The sequence below is a fragment of the Cotesia glomerata genome, linkage group LG3 (genome assembly GCF_020080835.1).
Source record: "Cotesia glomerata isolate CgM1 linkage group LG3, MPM_Cglom_v2.3, whole genome shotgun sequence".
NCBI classification, from domain to species: Eukaryota; Metazoa; Arthropoda; class Insecta; order Hymenoptera; family Braconidae; genus Cotesia; species Cotesia glomerata.
The window spans coordinates 29552961-29569672 of NC_058160.1; the positions used below are offsets into that span (position 1 = coordinate 29552961).

Here is a 16712-nt window from a genome sequence, read left to right on the forward strand (position 1 = left end):
ATAACCAGATGTCTAAATAATCTTATTATTTTTTTAAGCTCTGTTTATTTTAGTACGCAGCTTCACTTTAAATCTTCAATACAGAGTACAGACAAATCAACCTTTGACTCTGATAATAAGTTTTTAGTAAAATTTAATAAATATAATTTAATTGTTCAGTTTATAAGTTAGCCTGAATAATAATTTATTAAAATGTATAAAATAGGTAAGTGAATAAATAAATAAATTGTAAAAATTATTATTTATTGGAATCGAAAGATTTTTTTTTACAAATAATACAAAAAGAATGATTAAATATTGATCCAAGTGATTTAATTACGTAACTTTATTAATTATTATCCTAGTTGGCATGTCTTAGTATAACGAGTGTATTAAAATTTAACAGAAATAATATTCGTTAATTTGTGGCTATTGATGTTGAGCTTATGGCAGTAACAGCTTCCAGAATTTAGAATTTTCAAAACTCGCTGGATGGACTACGAATTTCTCAACACTAGAACAATAAATGACAATATTAATTACATTAAAAAGTTAAAAAAACAATATTTTAATGGCACACTGGTTCCGCAATGGTGTGTATTTTTTTTAAATTACAAAACTTAATTTTTTTTTTTTTTTATTAGCTGAAAAAATTTATTCTAGATTTGTTTTAATAAAAGTCTTCAATGGTTCTTAGAGGCTGAAATTCAACGACACTATTCAAGTATTTGGCTGTTAGTACCAATTGGTTCAATATTTATTACTGCATTAGTTATTTTATTAATGGTAATTATTAATTGAATAATTATTGTCATAATTTTGCTAATTAATTAAAAATTAATTTAATTAAAAATTAATTTTATTTAAAATTAAGTTAAGTAAAAATTAATTTCATTTAAAATTAAGTTAAGTAAAAATTAATTTTTTTTTTAATTTAATTTAATTAAAAATTAATTTTTATAGGTATTGTTCAATCGATGTCCACGATTTATAGCTTCAACAGTAACAGGAATATTTGGAATAATAATAATATTCATCATTCTCATTGCTGTTAACCAGCAAGCTATCTATTTTTAGAATAAAAATTATTGATAAATGTAATTATACTTACTGTTATTACTGGATTGAACTTTAAATCTAACCATATCGTTGGATACTCGGACCACAGTGTCAATATAACATTCTAATTTATTATTTAAATTTTTGTGGCTCTGTAATAAAAAATAATATTTTTTTTTAGTAATGCTAACAATAAAAATTTTTATTTTGTATTTAAAAAAAAAATTACCTCGATATATGTAGGATCTTCTTTACTAGCATGCTCCAATTCTAACAATAAGACTTCAAAAGTATTAAAAGGTAACCAAACTGCTGGTCCAGACATAACTAATGGACTTTCAAGCCCAAAATATTCTTTTCCTTCTCCTAAGACTGCGTTTATATAATCAACAGCTAGATCAGTTGCTTCTAATAATCTTCCGGAGTTTAATATCAGTCTTAGTAACTCTGCAGCGTTACGTTTCTAAAAAAAAATCAATTAATTAATTATTATTTAAAAAAAAAAAAACAAATTTTTTTTAATAAAAAAAAATAAAAATTAAATAAAAATTAGATAAAAATAAAAATTAAAAATTAAATAAAACAAAAATTAAAAATTAAATATGACTTACTTTAAAAGAAGCAACCAGCCACTGTGGTAAGAAAGCTTCATGCTGAAGAATTTTTTTCGCTACACCTTTATGAAGCTCACTGCTATCCTCCTTCTCATGCTCTAAAGTCAATTTTTCCAATAAGCGCCACGCAATATCAGCAACATTAGAGCCATAACCCGGAATATCAAAGACATCGTTCAAAACGAGCCAGTCCCAAGCATTAGGATCCTCGTGTTCGCTTAATCTCAAGCTCTGGCCCGCCAAGTTCTCCAAAACCGAAGTTTTGGAAATTCCAAACTTGTCACACAAATTAAGCGCTACTGTGTACAGTCCTACATTCGACAGCAAGACTATCAGCTCTCCAGCGTCTGCTTGTGCGATAGTATGCATCTCAGACCTGAATTTAGAGAGCTTCAATCTTGCATCAACTAGGTAGTACTCGTTCCGAATGTCCTTGAGCTCCAAAACTTCAACCATTTTTTTGATTTTGTAATGCAGGACCTTTGATAAAAATTTTAATAATTTAAATTATTAAAAAAATGACAATAAATAAAATAAAAAATTAATAATAAAATAAATAAAAAATAACAATTAGTAAAATAAAAAAATTACAATAAACAAAATAAAAAATAAAAATAAAAAAATAACAATAAATAAAATAAAATAAAAACATAATAATAAATAAAATTTAAAAAAAAATAAAAATAAATACAATTAAAAAATAAAAATAAATAAAATAAAAAAATAAAAATATATAAAATAAAAAAATAAAAATAAATAAAATAAAAAAATAAAAATAAATAAAATAAAAAAATAAAAATAAAAAAATAAAAATAAATAAAATAAAAAAATAAAAATAGATAAAATAAAAAAAATACCTCTTTTCCACAAAATGTACGTTTTTTCTTCGGATTTACTTCATCCGGATAAGTCTGATCAACAACTGGCTTAACAATCCACCTATAATTCTCGCTGACCAAATTAAGAGCATTGATACACGCCAGCAAGCACTGAGCTTGCCTAGTAATAATCTGCACCGAGTGTGACTCTTGACTCAGCCGCATCGCCTGTTCATACATAACCGAAGCAGCTTTTCTAATATTATTCTTCTCAATATGAAAACTATAAAGAAAATTGTAATAATTATTCTCCATAAGATCCACACTTCTCGCCCTGCCGACGACAATCCTCTCCAGCTCTTCATACATGTCCACATACGGAAAAGAAACCAAGTCAATGAGCTTCTTCCTCTCAAACAAGGTCACCACGAGTTGCCTCAAGCAGTCTGACCTTCTCGCAGCATCTGGGTTCGAGTTCAAACAATGATACGCCTCTTTATGATGTCCCAGGTGCAAATGCTGCGTGAATATTATCGAGTGTAACGTCGGCAAGTTTGGATTGTCCTTTTCCGCGATGGTGATCGCCGTTTCTGCAAGCTCGATTATATACTTAGAGGGTCCATGCTGCTCAAATAATTCAATAGTTTTCAAGTAGTATTGTACCAACGCGTTGCTGTCCGAGCCCGGAGCCGCGTCTAGAAGAATACTAGCCAGAAATTTATCAGTTAAAATTCCATTAGAAGCTCTTAAAAATTGGTCACAAGCCTTGTTGGTCTCTCCCAGCTCCAGAAGCGAGACCGCGAGGATAAACTTCCTGGAGGCGCTGTTCCACTCGCACCAGGTGCTCAACAACCGAACGTAATCTTGCACCAAATTGAATTGACAGCTGGAGAGCAGCCATTCAGGAAAAACGAAGTTTCCACAGAGCGGAGAGATCAGCTGGCCTATTAAATTCACGTGTGTGAGCATTCCAAAGTGCCAGGGGACCAGAGTAGAAGCATCCAGCTCCATATTATTCGCCATCAAGGTGTAAGCGTGCTTTGCACCCGAGCTTTGGATAAAAAGCTCCAACAAACACGTCGAACGTTGATGCCTACTAGTCACACGTCCCTCGTTTAATTTCAGACTTTGAAGCCGCTGGATACTTGTCTCCAACAATGTCTGCCTCGATTGCAAATTAATCGTCGACTCGCAGATCCAGTTCATCACAAAATAAGCTTGAGTTAGAACAACAGTCCTTGGTGCTAAGGACGATTTTATTTCATGTAAAATTCTAGAAATTGAAATCTCTGGCCTAGCTAGGATTATCTGCTGAAGAAGCAGCAAATTTCTACAAATTGTAAAGCGCAGCTGTGTAATTTGTGACACTGAAACTGACACAGTAGAAATTCCAAGCTGGCTGCCGAAGAGATGGCTGACAGTGAGGAGCATCCGCGAGGTTTCTGGCTCAGAATCTAATTTAAGTTTCTCAGGCTGGACTGTGTCGTAAGTCAGAGCTTCTAGCAACATCTCCATGGCATTGGCAGGATCACGGACGTTTTCTAATTTGTTATACAAGTCCAATTGAAAATCGTAGTCAGCAAGCGGGTCGTCTGGATCAGTTAGCAATCTTGAGAACAATTCTTCTACTACAATGTCCGGACTTTTGAGGTAAGAAAGCTCGCGTTGGAAATTGCTCTTAGTTTCTTCCGACAGTTGCTCTTCTAGCATCACCACAGCTTCCATTAATTCTATCAAGTCCTGGCAGGTTTCTTCATCTTGGGAAAAAATCGCGGTGGTTTTAAATCTAGAAGCGTAGGACTTTTCGTTAGAGAGCATTAAGTGCTCCAGAGCTTCCATGGGACGAAGGAGAGAAAAGAATGATTTTTTTAGTAACACTACTCCGTAGACTGTAGGCAGGAGGAGAATTCCAACTGGCCTGCTTCCGTTCACGTGGTACTGGATCACGCAGGAATAAAATTTAGACCAGCAACGATTAGCGATTTCTAGATAATCTTCATCAGTTAGCTCATAGTCCATCACTTCGGCTTGGATTTCAGCTTCGACGGCCATGCAAACTTTTTCTTTTAATAACGCGGGGGATAAAGTCATGTCAGCCATGAAATTAGAGCGGCGGTAGATGTTCAAAGCCCGGGTGATGTCGGCAAGAGAGAATTGACCGGGGTGGAAAATGTAACTGAGGTAAGCTTGGCTCGGATCGGTCCCAGGATCAGTGATGATGTAATCCCGGTCAGGAATGGGTTCTAAGATGGCTGTTTCCCACTCGGAAGTGACTTGAGCGCCACTGAGAGGCAGCTGGGCGTGAGTCACTGCTACTGTGTCCAGGTCAGTGGTCCTCCAGGCGGCCCAGAGTCGAGTTGGAGTGAAAGCAAAGTCAACTAGGTGCTGGTCTGGAGGAAAAAGAGTGCAGACTCGGATAAATTTGAACAGTCCGGCGTCTTGGACTGGTCTGAGGATGCTGAACTCGCAGCCGTAGTTGAATTTCAAGTAAGTTCCGAGGTAGAGCTCGTTGTCAGTAGATCCAAGAATTTTTCTGAGCATATGACCGTGAGCGCCTTGGGCTACTTGGCTGTCGGCGGAGACCTCGGTTACTGCGACGCACTGGGCTTTGTTGCAGGACCACATTCGGACGTTCCCCTCGCGGCAGAGCGCGAAGAGGTAGGTGTCGTCTCCGCAGGGGTGGATCACGAGGGACATCGCTACCATTCCCTCGGTGTTGCGGCCTCGGAAGGCTGTGGCGATCCCGCTGAGAAACCGCGGCATTATTGAGTCTTGTTTCAGCTCGCTGGTGTGCACTAGGCCGGTCGCTCCGTCCAGGCGCAGCAGGAGAATTGTTCCGGTGTTGTAGGCCAGGGCGAATAGAGCTTCTTCGGGGTTCAGGGTTAGCCATGATGCTGCTGCGTGAGGCACTGGCGAGTTTGTGGTGCCTATGTTTGATATCACGTGGAAAGAGTGAGGGTCGCGGGCTACTTGAGCTGATGCTTCGCTGAAGATTGATTGGATTGTCAGATCTGGGTGAGATATCAGCAGGTGTTCCTTTAATAATAATAAAATTATTAGTGATTTTTTTTTTAAGAATAATAATAAAGGTATATACTCGAAAAATAATTTTGGTCAGTTTATTATATTTAGGATGCATTCAAAGGGTCTGTCTCTAGATTCATTATTTAAATGAGCTTGTATCTGGTGAACTAGTGACATTTTTAAAGATCTAAGCTCATCTTGATGGTACACTCGTCGAGACCTTTCATTTGAGTACCCACATCAATTTTTCATATATTTTATATATTTATATATTTCACAAATACCATATATATAAAATATATAAAAAATACCATGTGGGTACTTAAATGAAAAGTCTCGATGAGTGTAACATCGAAATGAGTTTGTATTTTAAAAAATTTCAATAATTAAAAAATGACTTTGTGTCTTGTGAACTATTGACATTTTTAAAGATATAAGCTCATCCCGATGTTACACTCATCAAGAGCTTTCATTTGAGTACCCACATCAATTTTTCATATATTTTATATATTTATATATTTCACAAATACCATATATATAAAATATATAAAAAATGTCATGTGGGTACTTAAATGAAAGGTCTCGATGAGTGTAACATCGAAATGAGTTTATATCTTACAAAGTTTCAATAATTAAGGAATCACATTGTAGCTTGCGAACTATTGACATTATTAAAGATATAAGCTCATCCTGACATTACACTCATCGAGACCTTTCATTTAAGTACCCACATCAATTTTTCATATATTTCATATATTCATATATTTCACAAATACCATATATATAAAATATATCAAAAATGTCATGTGAGTACTTGAATGAAAGGTCTTGATGAGTGCAATATCAAAATGAGTTTATATCTTACAAAATTTTAATGATTAAGAAATTACCTTGTATCGTGTAAACTATTGACATTTTTAAAAATATAAGCTCATCCCGATATTACACTCATCAAGACCTTTCGTTTGAGTACACACATGCATTTTGATATATTTTTCATATATATAAAAATATAACATATATATAAATATATAAAATATATAAAAAATTGATGTGGGTACTCAAATAAAAGGTCTCGATGAGTGTAATCTCAGGGTGAGCTTATATCTTTAAAAATTTCAATAATTAAGAAATTACATTGCTTTTCAACTAATGATATTTTTAAAAATATAAGCTCATCTTGATGTTGCACTTATCGAGACCTTTCATTTGAGTACCCACATAAATTTTTCATATATTTATATATATTATATATATGTATATATGAAAAATATATAAAAATGCATGTGGGTACTCAAATGAATGCTCTTGATAAGAGTAACATCAAGATGAGCTTATATCTTTAAAAACGTTCATAGTTAAAAAAATTACAGTGATAATAATAATAATAAAAATAACTGTATATTAAAAAAATGAAAAAAAAAAAAAAAAAATACTCACTTGCTTGTGAATTTTATCTGGATGCGGAAATGTCAATTTATGAATACTCGAAACAGTAGCAACAAGTATCACTACAGAATTAACCGTCTCATGTATTGAAATCCCGTCGAGTATCGGAGTGTCGGTAAACTTGTACCGTATTTTGCAATTTATTAAATTGATGTCAAAGCTGTGCTCGACCAGCTCCAAAATGTCATGACTTATTCGCCAGTAAATAAACCGGTTCCGCGTGTAATACTTGTAATTGTCACGATATGAATAACCGCTTGCACGTTCAGGTACTTTTATGTCCTGGAGAGTACTTTGGCTTCCACCTAAAATTTAGAATAATAATAAATTAATATTTGTCATTGTTTTATAAATTCACAAAAATTATTTATCTCACTAAATTTATTAGTTAATAATTAATAAAAATTTATCAATAATTATTAAAAAAATTATTTGTAGTATAAATAAATAACTGTAATTAACAAAACTAGGTTATGTAAATTTTTTTTACCGGTATTTAAAATAATTTCCTTCCAATTTTCGGGTTGCGTTTGGTCGGGGACGACTTCCCGGTATCCAAGCGGAAATTCGATCATTTTTAAACAATTTTAATTCACTTGTTTTCACAATTATTTACTACTACAATAAATTAGTTTAAATAACACAAGTTCTGTACATTTTGAGCGGGCAACCGCACAAAGTATCCCTCTCTTTCTCTTATCGAGTCAGTTGACTAGCTGCCATTTTGATTTTCTCTTTTAATTTCAAATCAGTTACAAAGATGGCGCTGCAGTGTTAAGCCGCTTCTACACAGTTATTTAAAATCAAAAGGCTAACGACCAGCGAGTAACCGTCGTCGTAAAAATTTATATACGCGTTTCTTGGATTTAATTGTTTTTAACACAAATTAATTATTTATTGTCTGGTAAAAAAAAATCATCAATTGTTGGAATTGGTTTTGTTAATTGTTTTATATAAAAATCATGGAGGCGAGGAGAAACATCGAACGTGGGAACCGTAAGTTGCAAACTTAACCTCAACCTCATTTTTATGTTTTTTGTTTATTTATTTTACACGCGGAATTATTATTGTTAGACCGCTGTTTTTTTTTATTATTTATTTTTTACAACTTATTGAATAATTGATTGATTTTTTACTATATAATTTCCTTGACATATTATGTATTTTTTTATTATATTAAATTTTGCGGTCACTTAATAATTTTTTAATTTATTTAATAAAAAAATTTGTTTTAAAAAATAATTAAAAAAAAATTGTATTTTTAGTTTTTAAATTTTTATATCAATTTTTTTTTGGCAATAATTTATTTGTCTCAATTCTTAAAATTATCAAATATCTGCTAAATTAATTTTTATACTTTTTTTATTAAATAATATTAAAATTTGTTTTAAAAAAAATGAATTTGTTGTTATTATTAAATTTTTATATCAATTTTTTTGCAATAATTTATTTGTCACAATTCTTAAAATTATAAAATATCTGCTAAATTAATTTTCATACTTTTTCAATTAAATAAAAAAATATAATAAAGTTAGCCGACATTTTTTATTTTTTTATTTTGCTTAATTTATTAAATGATAGCTAAAAAATATTTTTCAAAAATTACACATAGCTTTTTAAATTTTTAACAAATAAAAAAATTTTTTTTTATTTCTTTGCCATAATTCTTTAATAAAAAGAATCATAAAATTTTTTAGATGTCGGCTAACTTTATTCTCATTAACAACATTAATAAAAATTAAAAATAATATACTAAAATTAGCAGACATTAAAATTTTCCATACGTATAATTATTTTTATGCATATAATATTAAAATTTTTAATCCAAATAGACGAAAATTAATTAATCAGATATTTTATAATTTTAAGAATTTTTTTACCAAGTAAATTAATGATACTAGTTAGCAGACGTCTAAAAATTTTTAATTAAATTACAACTAAAAATATATTTAAAAAAAATTGCACTTATAGTTTTTCAAGTTTTTTAAATGTGAAATTTTTAATTAATTGTTGAATTGAAATTTTTGCAATAAAAAATTTCTAAAATTTTTGCAATATCAGCTAGCTTCATTTTCATAATAAATTATGGCAAAAAAAATTGACATGTAAAAATTAAAAATCTAATTTATTTATAAAATTAAGACCATTCTCAGAAATAAAAAATTTCTTATAACCTTTAAAAAAATTTAAACAAAACAAATGACCCATGATATTAATTAAAACATAACAAACAATGCGTTTATACTACATTTTAGCAACTTCAATCCCAGTTATAAATTACAAATCCCTGAAATTAATGAGTATTGATTAATAAAATCATCAAAGTAAATATCTTAATAATAATTAATAATAAATAAATAAAAAATAATTCCAGACTTGTCCCGCCATAAATACGAAGACTCATTCCTATCCGACGAAGAACTCTCCCAGAACCTAAAAGACACGCGCTTCTTCACCAGCTCCAGCGACTTGGAATCCTCCAAGCTTGAGCGGGATAACTACTACGCCCTGAAGTACCCCAGCCTAGCGAGACTCGAAGAAACTTGCCGAGAAATAGAAGCGGAGAACAAAGCAAAAGCCGACTTACTAGACCCTAAAACCGACATCAGTTCTCACAAATCAGAAACCTCTTACTACAGCAGTCAGTCAACCTACCAAGAAAATTCCTCAGCAATCCAGACCACTGAAGAGTCCTTTATGTCCAAGTCCTTCGAGGTGATCAACAATCTTTTGAACAAAAACATAAATGACACCGTAACGACAGCTTCTTCTTACGCCGACGCGGTTGGATGTCCCAACAATCCTCACGATTCGTGGTTCCACTCGGACTCTTCTAATGCAAATACTTCTTTGCTGGAGATAAAAGAGGTCTTGCACCAGCTGGGTAATGTCCGAATTAAAAACCTTGATTCAACATCCAGCAACAACGGAAGACAGTCTTATTTAGACCGTCTGACAAAATCCTTCGAGAAATTACCCAGCGACTTTAAAGAGCAATTGAAGACAATCCTCGAGGAGACTCAGCTGACCAGCCACGACGAGTCCATCAGCGCCTTCAGAGACCTGGTGCTCCAAGTTATCGGGAAGACTCGGGATCTCCAGGACGAAACTATACCTTTTACAAACGACCAGACGATATTTAAAGACACTCCGGAAGTTTCACCGTCGGTTGAGCCGAGCGATGAAGGAAACTTATCCAAGACTCCGATGAACAACACGAGGAACAAAAAAGTCTACAGAAAAACTCCGATTGACTTGATGAAGAGCTCCGCGTATGCTAGCACGCCTCTTCGTATCGCTGCGTTGACTCGCGGGATGGAAACTCCAAAGTCTGATACTAAATCTCCGAATTTTCTGGGCTCTGGAAGAGATTTTAATGAGTCTTCTTTTACATTTCATGAAAGACAGTGTCTAGGAGATGATATACCCAAGAGTCCCAAGCCAATGCCTGAATTAACCGAGGAGCAGAAGAAATTGTTAGAGGAGTGTCGGCAAAAAGAATTGGCGCTAGCTTCAGTTTCTCCTTTTTCTATTAAAGATTCTAAAAATGAATCCAGGGAATTGGAGGAGAGTGATAGTCCTTTTTTGACGCCGGATTCTTTAAATAAACAAGGGAGAGCTTCTAGTAATCTTTACGACTCGCTCGATGACTGGGATATTGAAAAAGAAATGGCAGAGAGAGACAAAAGGCTAGCAGAGACTGAGATGACGATTAAGAATATTGTTGAAGACAAAATAGCCGGGTCTTATTCTACTGAATTTTTGAACGTTGTTAATACTTACTTTGACGTGTCTAATAGCAGCAGACTGAAGAGCGGGGACGGTCTTTATGACTCAGGAGTTGAGACAGCGATTGGAAGCAGAAGAACTGATAAATTGTCCAGCAGTGATGATGAGTCTCTGGACTCGAGAATGGGAAATGTTACGTTGAGGAAACTTTCCAGCAGTTCTGTTAAAAAATTAACTAGATCTAAATCTTGTAAGTCGCCAGAGATGAATTTGAGGTGCAAAGCGACGGGTTTGGTAAGAAATAAATCGCCGAGTTCTAAGCGGGTTCCTGTAACACCTAAATCGACCCCTCGTGTGCTCCAAAGAACGACCTCAGCTCCAGTCACTCCTAGAGTTGTTTCTGCTAGGAAGAATATTTCCACTAAATTTACTCCTAGTAAAATGTCGTCGGCTTTGTCTAATGTTGCTGCTAAATCTGTGAGTAAGGTGACTTCAAAGGTGTTCAAAGTTCCGGCTAATCCACCCATGATTATGGTGACGCCTAACACGCCAACATCGAGCAGTAAAAATTTCTCGGCGTTTAAGAGTCCTAGGGTTGAGTACGGAGGGAAATATTTTTGCACTCCGGGAAAAGCTCCTCCGAAGGAGAAGAGGGTTTTTTTCCCGACACCTGGGAAGAAAAACATACCGAAAAGTAATAAGGGTGATTTGCTTGATAAAATTTACCCGAGTTCCTCTGAAGTGAGGAGTCCGGTTGCTGATTACATAAGAGGGGGCAGAGATGCTATTACTATTAAAACTATTCCGAAATTGCAGAATGAATATCTTCTTTCTAAAGAAGAAGTGCTTAATTATAAGGTATTTATTTATATGGTAATCGGAAAAATTTTTAAGTTATGAAAAATTTATATTATTTCATTAAAATTATTATACACTGAGAAAAAAAACATTTTGTCCAGAAAAAAATTTCTTGGCTTAAGAATCGTTTAAAATAAATATCTATCATGATAATTAAATATTGGCATTAATTTTGATAGATTAATAAACGAATAGATTCACTTGAATTAAACAAAAATAATTCGATCAATTCTTGTGACAAGAAAATTTTCTCAAGAGTAGTACTTTTTTCTCAGTGTAAAATAAAAATTATAATTATCACCCCCACAATTTTCTTGAAAAACAAACACTTTCTGAATGATCGCTTTATTTTTTGTTACAAAAAAAAATATTATTATAATTTTTATGCTATTATAATTTTAATGAATTAATATGAATTTTTCATAACTTTAAAATTTTTTCCGAGTCAGTTTTTTCCGGTATTCTATTTGAAATTATTTAAATAATAAATTTTTTTTTTTTTTCAGCCAAAAAAAATTAACAATGAAAATAATCCACCGAATTTTGAATTCAATTTTCCGAGCGCTGTTTACCAGTCGAAAAAACAAGTCCAAGAGGTAACTTATTATTTTTTACAATTTTATCTTTTAATCTCTTATCAGTAAAATGATTATAAATGTAAATAATTTATTTGAACAACATTTCAGTTATTTATTACGTTTTACAACTTCTATTTATTCATAATCAAATCTATTTAGTCATAAACAAATTAAATTAAATAAAAAATATTTTTAGTTTGATGCCAGTCCAGTTACACCCCAAGGTTCACGAGTTAAAAAACTGGTCGCTAAAAAAGACAGCCGCGCTGTAATAAAGCATCGTAAGTTTTTTTTTTTTTTAATCAATTATTTTATTTATTAAATTTTTAAAATGTCTAAATAAATATATTTATTGTTACTGGGATTATACAACAGCTGGAATGGCAATCACTCCAAACAGCGATCTGCAAAACACATCAGTGCGCATTAAAACCGTGGCGGAAAAAAGAACCGCCATTACACCTCGAACTAGAGATCAAATTTTCAGAACAAAATAACCCGGTTTAATTACATATATATTTTTACATTACATATAAAAGTTATTAAAATTGCCGATTTTTATTTATGGGTAGCTAGATCTGACTAAACTTAAATTAATTTGATTTATTTATTAGTCATAGTCAATAATTTTATTTTACATATTAGGGCTTTGATATGGTTGATATATAGATGATATAAAAAAAAATATATTTTAATATTTAAGAGATATACGCAGTATTAATTTAAATGAGAATTTTAAATACATACTTTTAATATATGACTCATAAAATTAGTTTTTTAAAGATTCGAAGTAATTAGTGCATACGGTTTATAATAATAATAATAATAATAATAATAAATAATGACAATAATAAATAATGACGATAATAATAATAAATAATAATGACAATAATAATATCGCGTGACTAATGCAAAAAGGGCGCATGGCAAAGTATGCGCCCTTTTAGCTTTGCAAAGCTAAAAGGGCGCATAATTTTTTTTTTTTATCACCAATCGACTAGTTGACATATTCTTCGTCGAAAAATCAAGCATTGATTTCCTAAAGCTAAAAGAGCGTAGGTCTCTAATTATGCGCCCTTTTAGCTCTTGGAATTAGAAAATTTTATGACCTAAAGCTAAAAGAGCTTACAAATTTTTTTTCTAAATAATTCATTAAAATGCTCATTTTTAGCCTAAAAATAAAAAAAAAAAACGGTAGATTCACACGAAAGAGGCGTATTCTAACTCAACATACACTCTTTTAAAATAACAATTACAAATATTTTTAAAAAATTGCAAAATCTGCGTGATCGTATTAATTTATTTTTTATTTGAAAATTATTTCAATCCCATTAGTTTTCGATTAATTTAATTATCTATTGCTTGTATAAAAATAGTTGAAAATTATTATTTTTTCAATATTATTTAAGTACTTAAAAACAGCCGATCCCCTCTTTTTCTCGCGTCGCACTCAGTGCAAGAGACGGTACTATCCTCGATGCATTCATGATTATAAAGCTATTGAAGTTTTATGTTTTTTTTTTGAACAAATGACAATTTTGAAAAAAACACCCTGCTATACGAAATAGATAATAAAAAAATCTATTACGTAGCAGAGCGTTTTTTTCAAAATTCTTCTTTGTCTAGAAGAGAAATATAAAGCTGCAATCGTACGCGAAAAAAACAAGATGACACGTGATATCATCCCGGATTATACTGAGTAAAAAAAAATTTCAAATAGTAGTTAGTATAATCCAGATTAAAATGAGTATAATCCAGATATCACGCAGTATAATCTGGATTTTTTTAGCTACTATCTGAAATTTTTTTCCACCACAGATATCACTGAGTATAATCTAGGATAATACCCCGTGTAATCTTGTTCTTTCCGTGTAGGGACCGGCTGTTAGGAAATTTTTTTTTTTTTAATTAAACTTTTTTATTTTATGTCTTGTGAAGCTATTTATCAATATTTTTTATAAAAACTTAAATTTTTTTTATGTGCCCTTTTAGCTTTAGGCACTATTTTTCTAAAAGCTAAAAGGGCGCATGTCTTGAGTTACGCTCTTTTAGCTTTAGGATACTCGAATTTTTTTTTTTACAGATCTTTGTGTTTTGAGCGATTTCAAGAAGAATGGCAAAAAAAAATTTTTTTATGCGCCCTTTTAGCATGGATCCCTACTAACGTGTAGCTATGCGCCCTTTTTGCATTAGTCACGCGATATTAATAATAATAATAATAGTAATTTGTTTTACAAAAAAAAATATCAAACAGTCGGCAGTTTCAATAGTAAAAAAAAAAAAATGTACAATACTTAAATAGATAAAATAAAAAAGAACCCGAAAGTTCTATAGCCTTGACTTGATAATTGTTTGTCTTTACAATCTGAAATGATTCATTATTATCATGTATATTCATCGATATAAATGTAATAATATATTAACCGGTAAATTTCTCGAATTGTTGCACACGGTTCCCTTTTTTTCGTTTGAAATTTGATTTAATCCAATAGCGGCTTGTTTTGAGTAACAATAAAGTACGTGACCAATGGGCTACTAGAAATTTCCTCGATAAGTTTGTTGTACACGGCACACAGCATCTCGGCTCCGTTGCACACGTCCAGGAGATAATTCTTACGTAGTACGTGGCACCTATACTATGAACTACGTGGGTAAGTCGCACTTTATGAGTGGAGGGGCCTGATCAATAAATTCAAAGCGCAGGAACGTAAAACGACATACACTTCTCTGACTATTCAGTGAGTAACTTCTACTTGTCTAAGTGAATTTATATTTTTAATTAAAAATAATCAACATGCCTGGTCCATGTGGAGACAAATGCAAAGGTGAGTTTTTTATTATTTTATTATTTGAAAAAAAATTTTTTTTAATTATTTAATTAATACTTAATTTTTGTAGTATTTTTGCAAATCTTTAAAATGTGGAATTTTTATTTCCGTCGTTTCTCTCAAAATTATAAATTATATATTTTCTTTTTTATTATAATTTCTAAACTAATAAATAAATATTTTTAAATATCTAAATTAATTTAACGAGGAATTTTAATATTGCATTTTATTTCATTAAAAAATTAATTTATCAATAAGGAAATTTATAATAGTTTTTTTTTTCTATGAAATGTTTGTTATTTATTGATGATTTTATAAATATTTTATTGTCTGTACGTCGCAATAGAGTTATGGAATTTCAATACCGGTCGAGTTAATAAGAATTTAATCACTCAATAATTCCAGGAATTTTATTTCTTATATTTATAAATTTATTTAATTTTTTAAAAATTTAAATACAAATTTTATTATAAAAAAATTTTATTTTAATTTTTTAAAACAAGCCAATAATAATTAAAATCAGTAATAATTTTTTTTTTTAAGTTTAAATACAAATTTTATTATAAAAAAAATTTATTTTAATTTTTTAAAACAAGTCAATAATAATTAAAATCAGTAATAATTTTTTTTTTTAATTTAAATATAAATTTTATTATAAAAAAAAATTTATTTTAATTTTTTAAAACAAGTCAATAATAATTAAAATCAGTAATAATTTTTTTTTTAATTTAAATATAAATTTTATTATAAAAAAAATTTATTTTAATTTTTTAAAACAAGTCAATAATAATTAAAATCAGTAATAATTTTTTTTTTATTCTAGACAAGTGCCAGGGATCATGCAATTGCGGTAGTGACTGCAAATGCTGCGAGAGCGGAGGTAATTATTTACTAAACTAATAAAAATAAATTTAAGTATAACCAAGGAATGTTGAGTATTTTAAAATGATTGATTTTATTATCCAATGACTAAGTATAATATATCACGGGAAAAAACTAGTTTAAAATAATGAAGGGTAAAGGTTTGTAACAAGACAAAGTAGATTTTTATTTCTCGTTACGAGTCAATGACCGTCGTGGTGACGTGGTATGAACCTTGAGAACAATTCTCACAGTAGACCCCGTATAATTAACAGTCATGCAGAGGAAAAATTTTTTCTTCAAATGGACTCGGGATAGTTACTGATATTTATTTAAATTTACAGATAAATGCGCCTGCAAATCCGGCGGCTCTTGCAAGTGCAGCCCCTGCAACTGCAAGTGAAAGGCCAATCCACAAGATGATTCTATTCCTGTTGCTGAAAAATTTCAAGATTTCCATTAGGGACCTATCAGTTTAATTCATCTTAACTGAATTTATTTGATTATATCTTAATAATTGCACTTTATTTATTTGGATTACTTTTTCACTGTGTATTATGTTGTAAAACTGCTAAAAGTTTATTTAAATAAATTATTTGAAATTTAATATCGCATTTTATTTATTTACTTAATGTAAAATATTTTTTAGGATTAATTAAAAAAAAATTATTCTAATTAATTTTGTTACTTAATATTATTTAATTTTTATATATTTTCTTTTGATGTTTATGTTGATAAATAAATAAATAACTTATAAATAATTGTTAAAATTATGAAGAAATATTGGAAAATTGAGCCAAGAAATTTATAAAAATTTTGTAATAAATTTTATAAATTTATTTTTTGATAGTAAATAAATCTTATCAAGAAAATTTTTCTCATCTGCAGTTAGTAAGTTATCGACAAAGTAGACTG

At 30.7% G+C, this 16712-nt stretch overlaps 2 protein-coding genes and 1 long non-coding RNA gene across 3 annotated transcripts; 2 read left to right on the plus strand and 1 right to left on the minus strand.

Moving 5' to 3' along the window:
- Window positions 1-222: 222 nt before the first annotated feature.
- On the minus strand, window positions 223-7654 carry LOC123260449 (nuclear pore complex protein Nup160 homolog). The gene is made up of 7 exons (XM_044721549.1): window positions 7434-7654; window positions 6935-7248; window positions 2510-5506; window positions 1650-2132; window positions 1268-1501; window positions 1091-1190; window positions 223-493 (listed from the first exon to the last, which is right to left on the minus strand). The coding sequence occupies exons 1-7, from the start codon at window positions 7516-7518 to the stop codon at window positions 477-479; spliced, it is 4230 nt and encodes a 1409-aa protein (XP_044577484.1). The 5' UTR covers window positions 7519-7654; the 3' UTR covers window positions 223-476.
- A 126-nt stretch (window positions 7655-7780) lies between these two features.
- On the plus strand, window positions 7781-12708 carry LOC123260450. The gene is made up of 5 exons (XM_044721550.1): window positions 7781-7939; window positions 9318-11530; window positions 12037-12126; window positions 12305-12389; window positions 12484-12708. The coding sequence occupies exons 1-5, from the start codon at window positions 7906-7908 to the stop codon at window positions 12603-12605; spliced, it is 2544 nt and encodes an 847-aa protein (XP_044577485.1). The 5' UTR covers window positions 7781-7905; the 3' UTR covers window positions 12606-12708.
- A 1984-nt stretch (window positions 12709-14692) lies between these two features.
- LOC123261502 lies at window positions 14693-16404 on the plus strand. The gene is made up of 3 exons (XR_006508679.1): window positions 14693-14933; window positions 15760-15816; window positions 16142-16404. It is a non-coding gene; the product is annotated as an uncharacterized LOC123261502 (long non-coding RNA).
- Window positions 16405-16712: the final 308 nt, after the last annotated feature.